Source organism: Eschrichtius robustus, chromosome 20 (genome assembly GCF_028021215.1).
Source record: "Eschrichtius robustus isolate mEscRob2 chromosome 20, mEscRob2.pri, whole genome shotgun sequence".
NCBI lineage: Eukaryota > Metazoa > Chordata > Mammalia > Artiodactyla > Eschrichtiidae > Eschrichtius > Eschrichtius robustus.
The window spans coordinates 61243612-61266284 of record NC_090843.1 but is presented as its reverse complement, the minus strand read 5'-3'; the positions used below and the strand labels follow the sequence as shown (position 1 = coordinate 61266284).

General features: G+C 43.5%; 1 protein-coding gene across 1 annotated transcript in view; it reads right to left on the bottom strand.

Annotated features, from left to right (window-relative positions):
* DNAH9 (dynein axonemal heavy chain 9) overlaps nt 1–22673 on the bottom strand; it is a 303311-nt gene that overhangs the window by 62242 nt on the left and 218396 nt on the right. Inside the window, exons 50-53 of the mRNA XM_068529609.1 lie at nt 19963–20388; nt 12557–12676; nt 10369–10557; nt 2741–2976 (exon numbers count right to left, since the gene is read on the bottom strand). Coding sequence (XP_068385710.1) covers nt 2741–2976; nt 10369–10557; nt 12557–12676; nt 19963–20388 — 971 coding nt within the window. The remainder of the gene's footprint in view (nt 1–2740; nt 2977–10368; nt 10558–12556; nt 12677–19962; nt 20389–22673) is intronic.

Here is a 22673-nt window from a genome sequence, read left to right as displayed (position 1 = left end):
ATGAGAAATGCCACAGTAAATGTTACTAAATATAAAACGAAATAATTAAAGGCTGGTATAGTATTATATAAATAGAAAAGAATAAAAGCTAATAAAATATTTTAATATAGAGTAAAATGTCATCTCTAATTAATCAGAGAAAGGATGGAGAATTTAATAAACGGTATTGGAACAATGGCTAACCACTTGAAAAGTGAAAATTAGGTCTGTACCTTATATAGTACCTGAAAATATATTTCAGGTGATTGGATTTTAGTGTAAAAAGAAAACCATAAAAAAAACCTAAAAAATCTTCTATATGAATATTTATATAATTTCTGGACAGAAAAAAGAATTTTCTAAACATGATTTATAGAAGAAATGTGACATATCTGACCAAAAAAAAAAAAGTTGTAGTATGTCAGACCTCACAAAATTAAAAGGCAAATGACACCCTTGAACACTTTTCCATTCACTGATGGAGACTACACTTAACAGTCTTAACCCATACTATCTATAATGTAATACTTGTATTCAAATAATACACAACAAATCTAGAAAATCACCCAATAGAACAGTAGTCAAGGGACATGAACAGAGAATTAATTACTATATGTCAGGCACTATTTTCAGTACTAGGGATATAAGAATGAGCAAAAAGAACAAATACTTGTGTCTAAAATGCAGTTATTGGTCAATTAGAGAGGAATATTTTAATCAAAGTTTGAAGGGAAGGCCAGGATTAGATTACCATGACTGATGACACAGATAAAAATATGTCGTGTCCTACCTCAGCATTCATTTCTCACCTACCCTCTCTGTAAGAAAGGATCCATCTGGGTATTCAACATGTGATTTAACTATTTTCTGAACATCGCATGTTTGATTTAAACAACTGTGGGTGGTCTGGACCCCTGGACAAGCATGTTTGGGACATGTGGCCAGGGCAGCAAGCCTCATGCTGGTGGTTGTATGTTGAGTGGATAAACGTGGGCTTCGAAGTGAAGATCACCTTGGTTCCAATATTGCCTCCATTAATTTTTAAAAATTTTAACTAATTATTTTAAAATTGTGGTAGACTATTGTCTACCACAGCCCCTGGGACCACCATTCTACTTTCTGTCTCTATGAATTTGACTACTCTAGGGACCTTATGTAAATGGAACTGTACAGTAGTTGTCCTTTTATGACCAGCTTACTTACTTGGAATACTCATCTCAAGGTTCGCCCATGCTGTAGCATAGGACAGAACTTCCTTCCTTTTCAAGGCTGAATAACATTTCATTGTATTGATACAACACATTCTGTTTATCCATTCATCTGTTGATGGTCACTTGGATTGCCTTCTACCATTTGGCTATTGTGAATAACGCTGCTTTGAACATGGGTGTGCAAATATCCATTGCCTTTAAAACTGTGTACTCTTGGGGAAATTACTTGTGTGAAACTCTATTTCCTCAAATGAGAAAATGGTACCAATAACACTAACTTCATTGGTCATGTGGATTAAAAAGCATTTGAGGTAAAGCTCCTAACACCAAGACCAACACATATCGACCACCTAATAAGTGATCTCTGGCCCTCTCCCTCCCGCTCATTGCCCCATCCTATTTTTCTCATGTCTCCTAGAGACACAGAACAAGAACTGAGAACTGAAACTACAAAGCTAAGTTATAACAGAGTGAATGAAGCAGTGGGGGGAGAGGAGCTGAGGCCCGTGAGGTGCGGTGGGTGCTGGTCAGACATCCTCCCTGTTGTTCGTGTCCCTTGACGTGTGCAGTAAGTCCCCCACCATGTACGGATAAAGCCACATGGCAGACGCAAAGGGTTCCGAAGGTTCCATAACTGTCTCAGCTGCTAAGCACCCCACTGCAAATGTCCCATCGTTCCTCAGGAGAGAGAGGCTTTACATTTGTTCTCTGTGGTTCTGGGGCAGAGGTAGGAACAAAGGATAGAAGAGAGCTAAGAGAGGCAGTTTTTGACTAAATGTGAGAAAGACTGTAAAACACAGAGCTGTCTGACAACAGAATAGGGTGCTTGGGAAGCAGGAAGTATTCCAGGAGAGATGGGAGGGTGAACCCCTGGGCTGGTGGAAGAAGGACTCAGGAATGGGTCGGGAGGCTGACGCATATGATTTCTAACGAGAAAGAGAAGCACATGTCATACTGAGTGAAGCAAGTCGGACAGAGAAAGACAAATATCGTATGATATCGCTTATACGTGGGATCTAAAAAAATGGTACAAATGAACTTATTTACCAAACAGAAAAGAGTCACAAATGTAGAAAATAAACTTATAGTTACCAGGGGGGAAAGGGGGGAGGGATAAATTGGGAGATTGGGATTGACATATACACACTACTGTATATAAAATAGATAACAATAAGGACCTACTGTATAGCACAGGGAACTCTACTCAATACTCTGTAATGATCTATATGGGAAAAGAATCTAAAAAAGAGTGGAGATATGTATCCACTTTGCTGATCCACTTTGCTGTACAGCAGAAACTAACACAACATTGTAAACCAGCTGTACTCCAATAAAAATAAAGACAAAAATATAAAAAAGAAAGAAAAGCAGAGACTCAGTACCCAAGCATCTCTCACTGAGACATTTCCTAAAGCGAGAGGACAAAGAGGAGAAAACTCCTGGAGGAACCAGGAGGGCAGAAACAATCCACAGCGGCTTAAAACCTGCTCATCACACTTTGTCCCTCTGCATAAACGGTGAGGTGTGAACTTTTGTGCGCAGCCACCTACCCCTTCTGGCCAATCTGGGTGACCCGGAGGCCCTCGCCATACTTGTTCTTGATCCATTTGATGCCTTGTAGCTGAGGGTCCACCATGAGTGGCCAGCGCTCGCAGCTGAGGAGGATGGTGGCATTCTCCGTGGACATGCGGTCTGCAGGGAGGCCCTCGTTCTGCCAGGCAGCCACGTCGGCATCATCCGTCAGCGTCCTCAGGGGATCTAGGTTGGGGGTCACTGGGATGGGAACCTGGTGGTGAAGAAAGGCCGCACGCGCTCAGAACAGAAGCATGCGCTCTCAGCTGGGGGTGGGGTCTGCAGCTCACTCAAAGGACAGAACTCCTCTAAAAGCAAGACCAAAATCCCCGAGGAGCACTTTCCCGGCTGTGTCATTATTCCTGGAAGCAGGTTTTCTTAACGTCCTGATAGTCTTTTTTCTCTTGATGGATGAACAGCAGCAGAAATTCTGCCCATGTCATCCTCTGTTCTTCAGTATATTCACCCAAGTCAAATGTCTACCATAGATCATTTGTATCTGAATCAACAGCCTCCATTGCCCTTACCCATGTTAGCAGGGTCACTTCCTGCTACATTTCTATGCTTCACGGACCAGGCCCACGCCAGCCCGTACTGACCACCCTCTCCTCTCAGAATCACCACTTGCTGCTGATGCCCAGCTTGCAAAGGACTGCAGACACTCCCCTTTCCCCTGCCATGGACAACCCCACCCCCTGGAAGGGCTGCTTGAGGACTTCTCCCCACACTGGGAGGCCCGGGAACAAACCACCAGGCCTGGGAATGTCTCCCCTTGGTCTCTGTCCCCACTGAGAACCCTTCCTTTTCTTCTCGTTGACCTCTCTCAGCTCATTAAATTCTTCTACAAGTAATTGTTTTCATTGGAAACACATATACTTTTTAAAAAACTGGGGTAAAATTCACATTCCCTAACCATTTTTGAGTGCACAAGTCAACGGTATTTAGTACGTTCACGATGTGCAACCATCAGCTCTATCTCGTTCCAAAACATTTTCTTCACCCCAAAAGGAAGCCCCAAGTCTATCAGCAGTCACTCCCCATTCCCTGCTACCCCCAGTTCTTAGAAGCCTCTAATCTGCTTTCTGCCTATATGGATTTACCTATTCTGGATGTTTCACATAAATGGAATCATACAATACGTGACCTTTTGTGTCTGGCTGCTTTCACCTAGAATGCTTTCGAGGTTCACACATATGCCCTTTAACCTCTCCATCTTTCTCTTCTCTGCAGTTTGTCTTCGCAGTTATCTCAGAAAAACCTCTCCAGACCATCTCCTTTCCCTTTAATTACACCCGCTAAGGGTACGAATGGCCAGTGCTATACCTTCAAGCAAACCTCAAAAGGGAAACCAGTCACTGGAGGTTCTTATCCTGGGATCAGAAATATATTTCAATAGAATTGTTTTCCTTTGTAATCATATGCATTCTACTTTATGCACTAAAAAACATTACTGTGAGAAGGATTCCATAGGTTTTACCAGACTGCCACAGGCGTCTGTGGCATAAAAATACTTAAGTATCTTAAGATGGGTCACAAATCAAGCCTTGGTAAATTTAAGAAAATTGAAATTGTATCAAGTATCTTTTCTGACCACAACGTTATGAGACTAGATTAAATTACAGGAAAAATACTGTAAAAAATACAAACACATGGAGGCTAAACAATATGCTACTAAATAACCAAGAGATCATTGAAGAAATCAAAGAGGAAATCAAAAAATACCTGGAAACAAATGACAATGAAAACACGATGACCCAAAACCTATGCGATGCAGCAAAAGCAGTCCTAAGAGGGAAGTTTATAGCAATACAATCCTACCTCAAGAAACAAGAAAAATCTCAAATAAACAACCTAACCTTACACCTAAAGCAATTAGAGAAAGAAGAATCAAAAACCCTCAAAGTTAGCAGAACGAAAGAAATCATAAAGATCAGATCAGAAATAAATGAAAAAGAAATGAAGGAAACAGTAGCTAAGATCAATAAAACTAAAAGCTGGTTCTTTGAGAAGATAAACAAAATTGATAAACCACTAGCCAGACTCATCAAGAAAGAAAGAAGACTCAAATCAATAGAATTAGAAATGAAAAAGGAGAAGTAACAACTGACACTGCAGAAATACAAAGGATCATGAGAGATTACTACAAGCAAGTATATGCCAGTACAATGGACAACCTGGAAGAAATGGACAAATTCTTAGAAATGCACAACCTCCCAAGACTGAACCAGGAAGAAATAGAAAATATAAACAGACCAATCACAAGCACTGAAATTGAAACTGTGATTAAAAATCTTCCAACAAACAAAAGGCCAGGACCAGATGGATTCATAGGCGAATTCTATCAAACATTTAGAGAAGAGCTAACATCTATCCTTCTCAAACTCTTCCAAAATATAGCAGAGGGAGGAACACTCCCAAACTCATTCTACGAGGCCACCATCACCCTGATACCAAAACCAGACAAAGATGTCACACAAAAAAGAAAATGACAGACCAATATCACTGATGAACATAGATGTAAAAATCCTCAACAAAATACTAGCAAACAGAATCCAACAGCATATTAAAAGGATCATACACCATGATAAAATGGGGTTTATCCCAGGAATGCAAGGATTCTTCAATATACGCAAATCAATCAACGTAATAAACTATATTAACAAACTGAAGGAGAAAAACCATATGACCCTCTCAATAGATGCAGAAAAAGCTTTCGACAAAATTCAACACCCATTTATGATAAAAACTCTCCAGAAAGTAGGCATAGAAGGAATTTACCTCAACATAATAAAGGCCATATATGACAAACCCACAGCCAACATTGTTCTCAATGGTGAAAAACTGAAACCATTTCCACTAAGATCAGGAACAAGACAAGGTTGCCCACTCTCACCACTATTATTCAACATAGTTTTGGAAGTGTTAGCCACAGCAATCAGAGAAGAAAAAGAAAGAAAAGGAATCCAAATCAGAAAAGAAGAAGTAAAACTGTCACTGTTTGCAGATGACATGATACTATACATAGAGAATCCCAAAGATGCTACCAGAAAACTACTAGAGCTAATCAATGAATTTGGTAAAGTAGCAGGATACAAAGTTAATGCACAGAAATCTCTTGCATTCCTATACATTAATGATGAAAAATCTGAAAGAGAAATTAAGGAAACACTCCCATTTACCATTGCAACAACAAGAATAAAATACCTAGGAATAAACCTACCTAAGGAGACAAAAGACCTGTATGCAGAAAACTATAACACACTGATGAAAGAAATTAAAGATGATACCAACAGATGGAGAGATATACCATGTTCTTGGATTGGAAGAATCAACATTGTGAAAATGACTATACTATCCAAAGTAATCTACAGATTCAATGCAATCCCTATCAAACTACCAATGGCATTTTTCACAGAACTAGAACAAAAAAATTCACAGTTTGTATGGAAACACAAAAGATTGCCAAAGCAATCTTGAGAAAGAAAAATGGAGCTGGAGGAATCAGGTTCCCTGACTTCAGACTATACTACAAAGCTACAGTAATCAAGACAGTATGGTAGTGGCACAAAAACAGAAATATAGATCAATGGAACAGGATAGAAAGCCCAGAGACAAACCCATGCACCTATGGTCACCTTACCTTTGACAAAGGAGGCAAGAATATACAATGGAGAAAAGACAGCTCTTCAGTAAGTGGTGCTGGGAAAACTGGACAGCTACATGTAAAAGAATGAAATTAGAACACTCCCTAACACCATACAGAAAAATAAACCCAAAATGGATTAAAGACCTAAATGTAAGGCCAGACACTATAAAACTCTTAGAGGAAAACATAGGCAGAACACTCTATGACATACATCACAGCAAGATCATTTTTGACCCACCTCCTAGAGAAATGGAAATAAAAACAAAAATAAACAAATGGGACCTAATGAAACTTAAAAGCTTTTGCACAGCAAAGGAAACCATAAACAAGACGAAAAGACAACCCTCAGAATGGGAGAAAATATTTGCAGATGAAACAACTGACAAAGGATTAATCTCCAAAATATACAGGCAGCTCATGCAGCTCAATATCAAAAAAACAAACAACCCAATCCAAAAATGGGCAGAAGATCTAAATAGAAATTTCTCCGAAGAAGATATACAGATTGCCAGCAAACACATGAAAGAATGCTCAACATTACTAATCATTAGAGAAATGCAAATCAAAACTACAATGAGGTATCACCTTACACCAGTCAGAATGGCCATCATCAAAAAATCTAGAAACAATAAATGCTGGAGAGGGTGTGGAGAAAAGGGAACCCTCTTGCACTGTTGGTGGGAATGTAAATTGATACAGCCACTATGGAGAACGGTGTGGAGGTTCCTTAAACTAAAAATAGAACTACCATATGACCCAGCAATCCCACTACTGGGCATATACCCTGAGAAAACCATAATTCAAAAAGAGTCATGTACCACAATGTTCATTGTAGCTCTTATTTACAATAGCCAGGACATGGGAGCAACCTAAGTGTCCATCGACAGATGAATGGATAAAGAAGATGGGGCACATATATACAATGGAATATTACTCAGCCATAAAAAGAAACGAAATTGAGTTATTTGTAGTGAGGTGGATGGACCTAGAGTCTGTCATACAGAGTGAAGTAAGTCAGAAAGAGAAAAACTAATACCATATGCTAACACATATATATGGAATCTAAAGAAAAAAAAATGGTATGAAGAACCTAGAGGCAGGACAGGAAAAAAGACGCAAATGTAGAGATTGGACTTGAGGACACGGGGAGAGGGGAGGGTAAGCTGGGACGAAGTGAGAGAGTGGCATGGACTTATATATACTATCAAAATCGATAGCTAGTGGGAAGCAGCTGCACAGCACAGGGAGATCAGCTCGGTGCTTTGTGACCACCTAGAGGGGTTGGATAGGGAGGGTGGGAGGGAGACGCAAGAGGGAGAAGATATGGGGATATATGTATAGCTGATTCACTCTGTTATAAAGCAGAAACTAACACACCATTGTAAAGCAATTATACTCCTATAAAGATGTTAAAAAAAAAAAAGAGTCATGTACTACAATGTCCATTGCAGCTCTATTTACAATAGCCAGAACATGGAAGCAACCTAAGTGTCCACTGACAGATGAATGGATAAAGAAGATGTGACATGTATATACAATGGAATATTACTCAGCCATAAAAAGAAACGAAACTGAGTTATTTGTAGTGAGGTGAATGGACCCAGAGTCTGTCATACAGAGTGAAGTAAGTCAGAAAGAGAAAAACAAATACCGTATGCTAACACATATATATGGAATCAAAAAAAAAATGGTCATGAAGAACCTAGGGGCAAGATGGGAATAAAGATGCAGACCTACTAGATAATGGACTTGAGGATATGGGGAGGGGGAAGGGTAAGCTGGGACGAAGTGAGAGAGTGGCATGGACATATATACACTACCAAATGTAAAATAGATAGCTAGTGGGAAGCAGCCTCATAGTACAGCTCGGTGCTTTGTGTCCACCTAGAGGGGTGGGATAGGGAGGATGGGAGGGAGACGATGCAACAGGGAGGGGATATGGGGATATATGTATACGTATAGCTGATTCACTCTGTTATACAGCAGAAACTAACATACCATTGTAAAGCACTTATACTCCAATAAAGATGTTAAAAAAAAATTAAAAATAGAACTACCAAATGATCCAGGAATTCTACTTCTGGATATATATCTGAAGGAAATGAAATCACTATCTCAAAGAGATATCTGTACTTCATGTTCATTGCAGAATTATTCACAATAGCCAAGCTATGGAAACAACCTAAGTGTCTGTCAACAAATTAATGGATAAAGAATCATGGTGTGCATATATACATACATATATATATATATATATATGACATATGAATCATATATATATATGTATATATGACATATGAATCATATATATATGTATGCATATATGTGAATGACACATATACCATGGAATATTATTGAGCCATGAGAAAGAAGGAAATCCTGCCATTTGCAACAATATGGATGGACATTGAGGGCATTATGCTAAGTGAAATAAGTCAGAGAAAGACAAATACTGTATGATCTCACTTATATGTGGAATCTAAAAAAGCCAAACTCACAGAAACAGAGTGTAGAATGGTAGTTGCCAGGGGCTGGGGGTGGGGGGAATGGGGAGATGTTGGTCCAAGTGTACAGACTTTCATTATAAGAAAAGTTCTGGGATTCTAGTGTACAGCATGGTGATTATAGTTAATACTGCATTGTATACTTGAAAGTTTCTAAGAGAGTAGATCTTAAATGTTCTCATCACAAAAAAGAAATGGTATTGTGTGAGGTGATGGAAGTATTAACTAAGCTACTGTGGTAATCATTTCACAATATACGTGTATCAAATCAACACATCGTACATCTAAAACTTACACAATGTTACATGTCAATTATATCTCAATGAAGCAGAAAAAAATTATTTAAAAAAATGCTTAAGAGCCACAAACAAAGCCAGAAAAATCCTTGCTGAGCGGCCACTGGGCTCCTCATCTTCATTCGCTCAGCTAATGATTGTCCTTTCAAAAATTTCCTTTTCCACAAGTGTTCAAGGAGAATAAATAACAGCTTTATCTTTTATTTCCCAATGCTGTAACAGTTTTAAAACCACTATTCAGCAAATCACCAGGTGAATGAGATTTTATGAGCTGATCTGTTAAGCCAACCACCACTAGACAGTATGGGCTTTGTGTTCCAAGGAAACACCTACAAACGAATTCTGGAATATAACCCTTACTGTACGTGGTGAACTTTCTGTGCTGACTCTCACTGCAGCTGCTTTTTATGACTCTCATCTCATCCACTGGACTATGTTCTGCCAACATCCCAGTCTTGAGTGTCTTCTGTACCTCCTGCCAGTGGCGTGGAGGGCAGGCTGAAGACTCAGTGGATATTTGTGCATTGAGGACTGTGAGTGATGAGCAAGTGTCAAGATGTAACACATCCTGAACCCTCTTCAGTTGGGAACTAGCATTTCCCCATTTCACCATGTCAGCGTAGAGGGAGGAGTCGGGAGTAACATCCTCCCGCTCACACCAAGAACTGAGTACACATGACCAAAGTAGATAAGCTGCTTTCATAAAGGGTGTCTGTGGGTCACAGACGCAGACGGGGGAGCTTTGGGGCCTGGTAACAAGGTGCGGTGCAGCGTTTGGGGAACGCTATGAAGTTTGGCACCAGAGCAGGAAGGCTGGAGGGAGATACAGGATGCGTTTGGTGCCCCTCGGGTTTTATAGTTTTGAGGAGCGTCAGGAGACAGCCTGGGGGCGGTGGACCGGAGTTCCCATGGAGACCCAGGAAGAGGAGAGGTGCTGTGCACAGGTGGCCTGGAGGGCAGTGGAGGACGGTGCAGGGCAGTGTGGAAAGACATGGGCGCACAGGTCTCCCTCCTGGGTCTCAGCGGTCACTAGGGGATACTCAGGTGGTCGTGGGGGGAAGAACACAAGGAGGGACTCAGAGGTTTGGGTTATTACCGTCACATGAGCTCCCCGGTCCCCACAGGCTGGTGGCGTCAGGACAGATGCGGGCTGGACTCACCTGCAGCTGGCTCAGGTAGGGTCTCCAGGTCCCGTCCATGAGGCTGCGCCGGTATTTCTTTGTAAAGAAGCCCAGGTACGAAATGAAAGCCGCCGTAAGTAAAATGTCTCCACATAATTTCCTTTCCTGTTGTTTGAAGTTCTGCACAGCTTCTGTCCACCTCACGCTTTCAGAGGCCAGTCCTCCCACCTATCATTCCAAAGAGCAGAGAGGGGAGAAGACACGTTATACCACAGGCTACAGAGCCACGATTCAGCCACGGAGAATGCATGGCACACGCTTCACCGCAGGAGACTCAGGACATCATTTACGTGGCCCTTCTGATCAATGCGGGGGGAGGGTTTGTACCGGCTGCAGCGAACACTGCAGTCAACGAGCCCCTGTTCTCTGCTCTGCGTTACGTGGGCTGTGGAGAGACAGGTCCTGAATGCAGGCTCCCAGGCTCTGCCCTTGACAGGTGTGGAGACGAATATGCCCACCTCGAAGGGCCGTGAAGAGGATTTAGTGTGACCGTGTGTGTTCATCACTTGGTACCGTGTCTGGTCCTCAAAACGTAACAGAAAATCATGTACCTCTCTCTTCTCCTCTCCAAATGCTGGAGATGTGAAAATAAATAAAATCAATTGCACTATAAATAATTCACAGTGGGTGGGGAGATCGGCGTGGTAATTAAGACACAGAGTCAGATGCACTGAAACACGGGTGTGTGCAAAGTACCAAGACTGCAGAGCAGGGCCCGACTCTGCAGGCCCACGTTGGGGGGCGCCCTCTCCCAGAGGATAGACACTGTCTACAGAGGACTGTGAGGTGAAGCTTGGCTTCTGTGCTATGACTGATCCCTTTTTCTTCCTGGGAAGATGGCATCCTAGGATGTCAGAGCTGGGAGACCTGAGGGACTTGCCCACCGACCATTCCCACGCCATCTTAGATCGCACAGATAAAGACCAGAAAGTCGAAGTGTCCTGTCTTCTGACACTTCAGCCACCCCAGGTTGGTGGGGGCGGGGATGGCTTCAGAGCTGGTCTGTCCTGAGTCCTAGAGCAGAGCTCCACCTGCCTCCTACGAGGACCAACGCAGAAAAGGCTCCAGCCGGGCAGAGAAAGGCCGCGCGAAATTCTGGAAACCAAACAGGGAACTGAACGGAAGACAGGCCGGCGGGGAGGTCCTGACTGCTTCCTGCACGTTAGTGGACGAGCTGTCTCTAGACCACACCGTTCAGTGAAGACAATCATCTCAAAGCTCTGCAGCAGCAGGTTCAACAAACAAGGGCACAGACACACCTGAGGCTTCGCCTCTTGTCACTGGAGCACGGCCGATTCAGTGACTGTTGGGAAACCTGGCTTTGTTATATACATAAATGGGGGCTGGAATAAATGTGAAAAGGGATGGATTCCACTTCCTTTCACTGGGGAGGAAGGTGCTGTAAAGGCTCTCGATAAAGAGAAATCACATCCCGCGGACACTGCTTTGCAGGCTCTTAGCTGATTCATGATGAGAAATATAAGCCATGGGGGATTAAAAAGGCTACAAATCCTCTGACACTCCTCTCATCAGGAGCTTGGGTCTGTGCTCCCTCTGCCTGGATCTGTCACTGCTTTGGCCAGTAGAACGCAGAGGAAGGATGTAGTGCTGGCTTTTGGTCCCAGGCCTTAAGAGAGTGGGACCTTCTACTTCCTGCCCTTGGAACACTTGCTCTTAGAGCCCTAAGTGGCCGTGTAAGTGACTGCCCTGCTGGAGAGACCAAGGTTATGGTCAGCAATGTTCAGGGTCAACCATCTGTCTTGTTCTTTTCTGCTTCTATCTCAGTGCCTCATCCTGTCCACACCCGTATTATCAAATATCCCACAGGTAAGAGCTTCAGGGTTTGCCTGTCGAACGCAAGCTTTGTCCTTAAACGCTCCCTCTGGCCGACGCACTTGTATGTAAGCACGTCACACCTCTCGTAAGCTTCCTGATCCATCCAATGCCCCATCCTCCCGGCCATCCCTGTGGGAAATCTCCTTTGACCAGACCAGGGTGTGCACTCACGCTTTTCTCAGGAGTCAGTCCCTGCAGCCCAGAGCATTTTATTATTTGCCCCCCAGTCAAAGTGGCACTCAGCTGCTCATCTATTAATATTTTGCACCTCTGCGGCACCTGCCAAGCTCAGCTCGTGTGATTAAAGCCCGCAGAGGAGGCCCACACTCACCAGGCGGTTTGCAAGGGAGATGGTGCCTGCAGTCGCTTCAGCTTCTTGCTGACATCTGAGTTTGTCAGCTGTTGCTTTCTCAAACTTGGCCGTGAGTTTGGCCAGGTTTTCATTAAGGTGCTGTTTAGGGAGGAACACAACGTCTGTCAGTAGTTCCAGTGCTTCAGAGATAGGGTTCACGGAGAGGGGATTTTTAAGGAAGGCCTCCTGGGGGGGGCTGTAAGGGACTGGGGAAGGCGGGCAGGGAGGGGAAGGAAGGCAAACTAGGGGGGCCCTCACGTGGATCCCAGTGGAAGTCCAGAGGGTCCCGACGCAAGTGAGAGGACTGAGCTTTTCTATCCAGCACCTCAGTCGTTGGTCCAGGACCAGGAGGGGTGACGGACCAGGAGGGACAGGCTTAAATTCTGTCTCTCCCTGTTTTGGGGAAAAGGGGTTCCAGTAGCCTGACAAAAAAGTACAAGTGCTGCTTTTAGAAGCAAAAGCTCACTGAAGCCTGCGGAGGCCTGAAAATGGCCAGTAGGATCCCAGGGTGGGGGTGCTGGGAGGAGCACACACCGTCTGCTGCGGCTGGTTCGTGGGCTGGAATTGGGCTGTCTGCAACCTACGTCTGCCCTTTGCTTTTTTTTTTTAATTTAAAAAAAAATTCATTTTATTTATTTATTTATTTAGGCTGTGTTGGGTCTTCATTGCTGCGCACGGGCTTTCTCTAGTTGCGGCGAGCGGGGGCTACTCTTCGTTGCGGTGCACGGGCTTCTCATTGCGGTGGCTTCTCTTGTTGCAGAGCACGGGCTGTAGGCACGTGGGCTTCGGTAGTTGTGGCATGCGGGCTCAGCAGTTGTGGCTTGAGGGCTCTAGAGCGCAGGCTCAGTAGTTGTGGCTTGTGGGCTCTAGAGCGCAGGCTCAGTAGTTGCGGCGCACGGGCTTAGTTGCTCCGCGGCATGTGGGATCTTCATGGACCAGGGATCGAACTTGTGTCCCCTGCATTGGCAGGTGGATTCTTAACCTCTGTGCCACCAGGGAAGTCCCCTCCCTTTGCTTTAAGGTCCCAGGAGTGCAAGACAACTTCACTTGACCTCATCGATTCTCTCCAATTATCCCAAAGTAGAGGAACATTTTTAAAAAAGACATGGTTTCAATTTTTTCTAAATTTATTAAGAATTCAGAATTCAAGGCACAGTCTTTGCTGCCCCCACGATGCATATTTGCATACACAAAGACACCTAGGCACATGGCAGACACCTCCAGATACGTCTCATGTCTGTGCAATAACAGGGCTTCAGGCTGCTTTGTCAGTCATTACCAAGTCACAAGAGAAAGAAATGAAGGGCCGAGTCTATATAGCCAAGCAGCTTAAGAAGTAGGTGGTGAGCCATCCAATTAACAATGGCAGGCTGGCCACATTCATTTACCTCCTCTTCTTCCCGAGATTTCTCTAAAATGGTTACGAAGCAGTTTAAGAAGTCATAAGCCCATAACATCAAGCAAATATTGAGGGCCACTGGAGGGTGAGGGATTCCAATAGATCTATGGAAGACCACAGATAGAGCAGTGGAAACGGCTGGAGCAGGGCAGAGGACACTGCAACATAGAGCAGACCTCAAGTCACCAAGGGGGAAGCTGACCAGCTCTGCAGAGCCTCACATGCACTGGGGATTTGGAAATGTCAGGTGAGCTGCAGGGGGATGTTGAAAATAAGACGGTCAACTGGAAGCCTTTTGATCCTCCACCCCACTTCTCCATCCCCATGCAATGCCACCAGGCACCTGTGTCACCAGCAGGAGAGTCAACAGTGGCAGAGAAAGGACACCACGTTCTGGCATTTAAGATGCAGCCAGGGCTTCCCTGGTGGCGCAGTGGTTGAGAATCTGCCTGCCAATGCAGGGAACACGCGTTCGAGCCCTGGTCTGGGAAGATCCCACATGCTGCGGAGCAACTAGGCCCGTGAGCCACAACTACTGAGCCTGCGCGTCTGGAGCCTGTGCTCCGCAGCAAGAGAGGCCGCGATAGTGAGAGGCCCGCGCACCGCGATGAAGAGTGGCCCCCGCTCGCCGCAACTAGAGAAAGCCCTCGCACAGAAACGAAGACCCAACACAGCCATAAATAAATAAATAAATAATTCCCATTTAAAAAAAAAAAAAAAAAGATGCATCCAGAAAACTAATGCATACAGAATGGATAAACAAGGTCCTATTGTATATAGGGATCTATATTCAAAATCCTGTGATAAACCATAATTGAAAAGAATATTAAAAAGTATGTATATACATATATATATATATATATATATATATATATATAGCTGAATCACTTTGCTGTACAGCAGAAATAAACACAAGTAATAGGCTGCATCCACCATAACTCATCTGATCTAGAAAACAAATTCTGCTGGTCTGCCAGATCTGCCCTTGTCTGCAGAGCTATACTCAGCTTTCGATCACTACTCTTGTAAACATGAAAGGAGAAGAAGACATTTGATTAAAGCCTAGATTAAAGGTAAACAAGAAGGAAAAAATGACCTGGGAAAAAGAGAGAACTTCATTCAAAAAAACAGCAACAGAGCATAAAACCCTTCATAATTAGTTTCTCCGGGAGATTCAAGGTGTTTCATCCATAAAACAAGAGGATGCTAATAAAAGGAAAAGAGAACAACAACAAAGAAAACTTGTAGAAATAACCTTTATTGTTAATGTAAAAAATAATAAATTCAATAAATTAAAAGATGAATTTGAGGAAATCTAGATAGAATAAGAAAGCATAAAGTGACAAAAAATAAGAGAAAATAGATGACCCATCAGAGGGTCCAATACCCAACCAATATGCATTCCAGAAAATGAGATTAAAAAGGAAACAGAAGGGAGATATAAAATCACCTTGTGGAACTGAAGAAAGTAAGTCTCTACATGCCAAGCACAATGAATAAAAAAAGAATGGCAGCTAAGCACATCAATGTAAAGTTTCAGACACCAAGAATAAAGAAAAAATTGAAAGACTTCCAGAAAGGCAGAAACACAGCACATCCAGACTGTTCATCAGACTTCTCACCAGACAAAAAGATAAAGCATTCAGTGTTCTAAGGGGAAAAAAATTAGCATCAGAATTTAATACACAGCAAAATAGTCAACTCAGTTTAAAAATAAAGATATCTCCAGACTGGAATATTAGAAAATTTACCTCTTACGTAACATTTCTGAGAAAGTTACTTAAGAACAAGCCATAGCAAGACGAGAGAAGAAATCAAGAAAGAAGCCATGGGGTCCAGAAGTCATTGGAACGAACCCAAGAGAGCAGTGAACGTGATTACTCTCCAAAACTGTTTGGAGCTTTAAGTTGGGGACAAGAGAGAAAAGTCTTGGGGGCAAAAGGGGACTCAGTAAAACACTGGATTGACTGGAGAGTTTTAAAAAATAAGGCTATGCCAAAGGAACTAATTGAAGAGAGAGAGAGAAAGAGGGAGAGAGAGAAGAAAGTCCAGGGGGAAAGGTATGTAAGAAAGTAAGTATAACAGCACTGAGATCTTCTATGAACAATATAGACAGGTTCATAGAATATAAACAGAATTTACTGATTTTTTGAATCAGTCAGTGGAGAGAGCATGGGACAATTAATTTTGGTTACAGAACGCAATGTAGATATGTTCAGTGCTGGTGATTCAAAAGCAAAAGTAACGATAAATAATGATAATGAAGTTGGAGAGGAGGGAGGGGGATGAGCTGAAGGAAAGGGTAATAATTTCATCTTGAACACCGAGAGCTCCAAGGAAGCGGCCTCCATATGACTGAACAAGAAGTAAAGGTCACGTCAGAAAAACATAGTTGCTGTCATGATGAGAAGATAGGGGATGAATGTCTTCAAGCCTCGTGTAGCAGAAAGTCAACGGCCTGAAGAAGACACATCAAGAATAGGGATGCAGCACAGCACGCAGACAAGGGTCAGAAATTCAGATGAGCAGCCCAGGAAGATGGTGTAAACTAGTCAGATGAGTCTAATGTTAAAAAAAATAGGGGCCGGTGGTGACTGGACTAAATGCAGCAAAACTGCCTGCTTGAGTGAGAAGCCACTGCTTAACTCCAGGGTCGGTTAGTGATATTCAGGAGTCTTCTGATTATTATAAGACCGGCCAGAAATCAGAATTTTTGTTTTAAATATTGGCAATTAATTAAATCTTTGGCAAACACATTGTGCAGGCCAAATAAAACACATTTAAGCCACTAGGTAGCAAGCTCTGAGTGGCATCAACAATCAGAAGAAACAGACAAAAGAAGGAAAAGGGCAGGAGACTGTCGTTTTTCGTTTGAAGCTCTTCTCTACTCTCTGATAGTTTACTTATGTGTGAGTAAATGCTGGATGAAGATGCCTTCCTTGTTTTTATTACTGTTATTTTTATAAATTGTCACGTTCATATGTGTTCTTAATAGAAAAAAAAATACAGATAAACAAAACCATGCAAAATCTACCACCAGGAGATAACCACCACTATTCATATTTGTGTGTATTTTAATTATATGTATAAAATCAAGTTGAAGTTACCTTGTAGACCCTGTTTTGAAAGATGCTTTTTTTTTCACTTTATGCATCTTGAATATAAAAGTCTGTACTTGGAATTATCCTAAAATCCTAAGAAAAAGACTTGGCGGGGGTGTAACGGGAGAGGTCTGGCGATGGCCTCAGGGACACAGAGGGAGGCACTTTCCTGTCCTGGGTGGGCTTCTGTATTCAGGACGGGTGTTATTGGTGGGGGAGTGTCTGCACTCCTGGGATGTTGATAGGCATGTGCATAAGCAAAGGATGGAGAGGAGGTTGTTAAAAGACAGAACGCGTTTTTTTCAAAAAATATTTGGGCAGAAGAGAAGTGTCTTCCTAAGGTAGCCAGGTATTTTAAAAATATTCTGATGGCTTCCACAGGTTGAATGGGCCCATCGTGTGCATGTTGGCTACTAAAAAGGTATAAACATTTTGAAAACATTCCCTCTGCACCAGATGTTCCTTTAGTTAAAATAACTTGAGTAAGAAAGAGATCTTTGAAAATGCAGTTCTTGCAACACTTTTCCAGGAGAGACTGAAGAATATGAAAATTATCAGAAGGTCTTTTCCCTCCAAAAGCAGTCAAGGGGCTGTTAGTGTTTTGCCCTTGGTGTTCTTTCAAGTGGGCCATTGTGAGTGTGATTATTAGTAAACTGGTCCATGAACGTCTGGATTTATAAAGCAAACGTACTGAGAGATTAGCTGCTTTGCCAAAGCATCTCTTCTTTATAGAGAGTCTGGCTGCAGGGATCTTTGAACTAGAGCCTTTAACCATAGAATTTAGTCTATCGATGAATAAACCCGTGAAACTTGAAGCATGCGGCATGTCTGCAATCTCCCGTTTCACAATTTGTAAAACCCTTTTTATCATCATGAGAAACTTGCAGTAAGAATCTTATTTGCCTGGAATGCACGTGTAGAAGTGAAAGATCCAGGGGATGTTTTGGCTTGAACTTGATCACGGTAGTGACTGATGACCAGGGCTTGCACATGATGGCACATGCAGGAGGAGGAGGAGGTGGAGGGAAAGCAGGGGTCAGTGGTCATCGGAACCCTGGTGGTGGCGGCAGCTCCCTGTGTCCCCGTGGGCTGGGCTCTGGGCTTGTGCTTTACATGCCTTCTCTCCTTTCATCCTCATGGCAAAATCATGAATAGCCAAAATGGACTATTATTGTGTCCATTTTACTTCAGGAAGCTGAAGTTTGGGCTCTGGAAAGGCCTTTCTAAAGGTCACCCATCGGTGAATAGCACAGCATGGATTGGAAGGTCTGCTGATGGGTTTTCAGCTGCTATGTCATCCTGCAGGATTCTGATTTCTACCTCTCACTTTGGTGATACCAATTTTAATGGCAAAGATGAAGTTCAAGGTGTGAATCCAGAATCACCTCCATCCCCCAAACCTGGGTGAGGGTCATACAATCAAAATATGAACAAGAGGCTAATAATTTTATATTTATGGCCAAGGGACCCCCCCCAACCACCAACCACAATATGCTACATGCTTTTACAAGCTTCTATAAAGCACTGCAGGTAGCATCACACATGCCCTGCCACACCGCTGAGAGTGAGGGGGCCGGACAGTGGCCAGAATGGAAGAGAATGGTGCACAAGGTGGGGAAAGGTGGCTAAAACCTACATTTCAAAGGGCGAAAAGAATCTCCCATTTTTTGAAATTATCTACAAAACAGAAGCAGATTCACAGACATAGAGAACAGACTTGTTTCCTATGCCTGGAAAGCCACTTGAACTTCCCAGGCCTCGGTGTTTTCATCTGTAAGTTGGGAGCAGTAAATCTGTAAGTGAAATTCTGCCAGAAATGTATATAAAGTTGATTTAAAGTTTGTTGTGACCGTCCATGAGGAGCATATGACCTCAAAAGCACTTGCTTTCGGGGCTGATGTTGTTAAGTGGGGGAAAATCTTAATTTCAAAGATTAGATCCTTGTGCCAAATTAATTTCCGGTGCTCTTGGGCCTGGAAATCAAAACAGAAAGGGGATTATTTCTAGCACCTAATGGAAGCACCTAGGAAGATGATCCATTTATTCTTGCAACGGTTTGTACTTCGGGTCACGACAACCTTGTTAGGGACAGGAATGAAGGGGGAGGGATGGATCGGGAGGTTGGGATTAGCAGATGCAAACTATTATGTATAGAATGGATAAACAACAAGGTCCTACTGTAGAGCACAGGGAACTATATTCAATAACCTGTGATAAACTATAATGGAAGAGAATATGAAAAAGAATGTATGTATATGTATAACCGAATCACTTTGCTGTAGAGCAGAAAACAACACAACATTGTAAATCAACTATACTTCAATAAAATAAACTTTAAAAAAAGAATCTCCCATTTTTGACCCTTTCTTCATAACTATCAGATGTGCAAAAATATTAGATTCATTGTGGCTAATAAGATAGCAGCTGGTTCCATGGATAATACTGTTCATTTATTATATGTATCCATCTGTCATCTTTTCTTTCCTCAGAGGAAAAGGAAAAAACCTTTTAGGACCAAAGTGTAAACCCATGGTCCAGTGGATCTGTCTTGTTTGGATTATACAGTGTTTGAGGAAGAAATTATAAAAGTTGCCTCTACTGGGACTTCCCTGGTGGTCCAGTGGTTAGGACTCTGTGCTTCTACTGCCGGGGGCCCGGGTGGGTTCAATCCCTGGTCAGGGAACTAAGATCCCACAAGCTGTGCGGTGTGACCGAAAATAATAATAATAATAGTAATAATAATAATAATAAACGTCTTTAAAAAAATGTTGCCTCTACTGAAAAATTAGGAGATTTTGGGTAACAGTTTGGTTTTCTTTAAAAATCAGGGCTGAGGCGCTGGGGCCCGGAGGAGAGGCTGTTCGCCTCAGGTGGGGGTCACTTACAGCGATCTTGGCTTTAACAGCAGCCAGCTTCTCCTGGGCGGCAGCGAGGTCCGAGGTGGCCTTGCTCAGTGCTTGGCGCTTGGGTTCCACATCACAGAACACCTCGTAGAACCTCACAATGTTTATGACCCAAGAGCAGAGGCCGGCGGCTGCGTAGGACTTGGTGGCCACGAACTCGGGATTGAACTCAGGGTCATGCAGATATGGCTTGATGGCCTTGAGGCAGTTCTCGTGAATGTTCTCCTTGTCAAAGTGGATGAGGGAGTCCAGGAAGCCGTCCACCTTGGCCATGGTGACCTTGGCGGCCTTCCAGCTGCGGTCCTTGGGCACCCTGCCCCCGGGGGCCACGAGAGCCATCACGGCCGCGCTGACGTTGCTGACGGCCGGCGGCGGGGAACCGAAAGACTTCAGCTCCGTCAGGTTGGTCTGGAAGAGAGAGGCAGGTCATTAGAGGAAAACGAATGCCTCTCTGTCCTCGGCCACTAATGGAGCCGGGCTCAGAGCGATCAATCTCAAAGGGCCGCTTTGAAGCCTGAGGCAGCCCTCGGAATTTTAAATATCATGACTCATCAAAAGGGAACCGAGCGACTCCCCAGCGGCTTCAGACTTCCCCGAATGGTTAGCAGAGACTCAGCTGGGTTCTCTCAGTGCTTTGACTCGTGGCCCACCAGAAACACACCATTTTTTCACATTTAGCTGAAAAATATAAGGATGCCAACATACTCAGAAATATGCAGCATGCCATGAATAAAAGACAAGGTTATTATAAATTAATTTCCATCTTGGATTGAAGAGAATAGCACTGTAACCCAACTAATTTTTTTTCTTTAATTAAACTGCCTTGTTCCATGAGCTTGTGCTAACTGCACCTGGCTGTCCTGAGAGCAAAGTGGCATTTTCTGCCTAGAAATAATTCAGACAGAAAGCCAGGCACACCCTGTGCCGTCACTGCCTCTGCCTAGGCATGGGTTTGTCCTGTGCTCCAAGTTTCACTTGCTCTAGAAAGATATGGCTGAAAGGGCTGACCCTGGAAAGCCACTTGAACTTCCCAGGCCTCGGTGTTTCCATCTGTTACGTCGGGAGCAGTAAATCTGTACGTGAAATTTTGTCAGAAATGCATATAAAGTCGATTTAAAGTTTGTTGTGACCGTCCATGAGGAGCATATGACCTCAAAAGCACTTGCTTTCGGGGCTGATGTTGTTAAGTGGGGGAAAATCTTAATTTCAAAGATTAGATCCTTGTGCCAAATTAATTTGGGGCGCTCTTGGGCCTGGAAATCAAAACAGGAAGGGGATTATTTCTAGCACCTAATGGAAGCACCTAGGAAGATGATCCATTTATTCTTGCAACGGTTTGTACTTCGGGTCACGACAGCCGTGTCAGGGACAGGAAGGAAGGACAGCACAGATGTGGCAGATGTGCTCGCATACCTGTCCTAGTGGTTTCCCCTGGGCGAAAGAGGACGAAGTGTGAAAATACAATCAGAAACGAAAAGCCCACAATTTTAAAATATTAATAGTTTGTTAAGCATGTTCAACACATTGAATTAAGAAGATATAAAAATGTATAAAGATGGAATTGAATTCTATAACCCAGATACATCATTGTTACTATTTCAATATAAATCCTTCCAGCTTTTTTGAATATTCATATATATCTATACATTAATCACAGCTCTGGTTTCGGAGACAGAAAACCTAGCTGAAGTACAAAGGCGGATTTTCTTGCTCATGTATCTGGGGAGGATGGGACGTGAGGACCCGTGGAACTGAGTTTGGAACTGCGTCAGCAGGATTCGCTGGACTCTCTTGTGTCTGCTTCTCCACGTACAGGAGTTTCTTTTTTACCAACCAGCTTCTTCGTGTTGCAAGGCACTCGGCTAACCTCTCTGACCTCTACCTGGGCCACTTCCCCAGGCTCTCACTGAGCTCTGGGCACACTCACCTCTTCCCACTTCCCTCTTCCCACCTCAGGGCCCCTGCCTGCAACCCTCCTTCCTGTGCCATTTGCCTGGCTGACCCCTTCTCATCCATCCAGATCTCAGTTCAGAAGTCCCCCCACGCAGAGAGACTCTCCCCGCCAACCTCCTCTTCCTAGTCGCTGCCTATCTGAGCACCCTGGTGACCTGCATAGAACTGAGGGCAGTCAGAAAAGGTTACCACTGTTTCCTTCTGGACTTACTATGCTCCTCTCCTTCATGCGAACAGGGAACTCATCTCTCTCGCTAACCACTGCAGCCCCCGTGCCTAGAACGGAGACTGGCACACAGTAGGTGCTCATCATCAACATGCGTGTTGAGCGAGCGAATGAGAGGAAGGGGTGCCGCAGCTCCAGGCTCACATCCATCACTTTGCAACTAGAAGGGAGGAAGATTTTTTTCCTCCAATGCAAGTCAAAATAAAAAGGTCCTGGGAAATGATCTTGTTCAGTGAGGTGGGGCTCCTGTCACCAGTCACCGTGGGGCAGGTGATGTGGCACTGCTAATAGGAACACAGGATGCAGGAGACATTCCTCAGAAGAAGGCAGACGTGGTTTTGAATGAGCCGGCATCAGGCACACTCTCCTCCCTGCCTTAGGTCTCTTGTTCTAGCTGATGCCTTGGCCTTGCCTGCTCTTCCCAGGTACCTGCCTGATGAATTCGCTCCTCTCCAAGTAAAAACTTCTCCCTCTCAGGGAGGCCCACACCCATCACCTTCTTTAATACTGCAAC